Source organism: Bison bison, unplaced genomic scaffold, assembly GCF_000754665.1.
Source record: "Bison bison bison isolate TAMUID 2011002044 unplaced genomic scaffold, Bison_UMD1.0 scf7180017864036, whole genome shotgun sequence".
NCBI classification, from domain to species: Eukaryota; Metazoa; Chordata; class Mammalia; order Artiodactyla; family Bovidae; genus Bison; species Bison bison.
Genome location: NW_011494608.1, coordinates 6,298,027 through 6,298,781, shown reverse-complemented (window position 1 = coordinate 6,298,781; position 755 = coordinate 6,298,027). Strand labels below are relative to the sequence as shown.

Here is a 755-nt window from a genome sequence, read left to right as displayed (position 1 = left end):
TGCCTACCCAGATCTGTCAGGAGAAGCGGGCATCGCATGTGTAGCCCAGCTGGGAGGCGTGTGGGGCCCCTGGGCAGGCAGCAAGGGGCACCCCCAGGCCGCATCCTCTCACCTGCTTCTTCACCCTGATCATGCAGTTGATCTCAGAGCAGTCCTGGAGGCGGATCCTCTGCGGGGGCTGGGCTAGGTCCTGCAGGCTCCAGACATAGACATCGGGGTACCCAGCACAGGCCGCCCAGAGCTGCTCCTGCTAAAGTGAAACGGGTCAGGGCGAGCACAGTGGCAGTCCCAGGGCTCAGGGGCACTAGCCCAGCCCAACGCGCCAGAGTACCTCAGGCATGAGCTGGAATCCCAGGAAGGAGGTGCCTGTCTCTTTAAAGCTCCCAGTGATCTTCAGCTTTTGACAAGAAGATCCATTCATGTTCACCATCAGGATGCTGTCTCCAGTGCCTGCAGGACCGAAGAGCAGGATGAGGGGCGGGCACAGTGAACGTGAAGCACAGGGACGAAAGGGCCGTGAGGGATCGGGGTGACCGGCAGACCACGGCCCCTTCCCCACATCTGAGTGCGGCATGAGACACTCTAACTGTAGCCTCCATGTTACAGGCCTAGACAGCATGTTAAAAAGCAGAGACATTACTTTGCCAACAAAGGTCCATCTAGTCAAAGCTATGGTTTTTCCAGTGGTCATGTATGGATGTGAGAGTTGGACTATAAAGAAAGCTGAGCACAGAAAAATTGATGCTTTTTGAACT

At 56.6% G+C, this 755-nt stretch overlaps 1 protein-coding gene across 1 annotated transcript in view; it reads right to left on the bottom strand.

Annotated features, from left to right (window-relative positions):
* DENND3 (DENN/MADD domain containing 3) overlaps positions 1–755 on the bottom strand; it is a 44,689-nt gene that overhangs the window by 1,672 nt on the left and 42,262 nt on the right. The window contains exons 23-24 of the mRNA XM_010834810.1: positions 332–664; positions 83–250 (exon numbers count right to left, since the gene is read on the bottom strand). Of these exons, the coding sequence (XP_010833112.1) occupies positions 83–250; positions 332–664 (501 nt within the window). The remainder of the gene's footprint in view (positions 1–82; positions 251–331; positions 665–755) is intronic.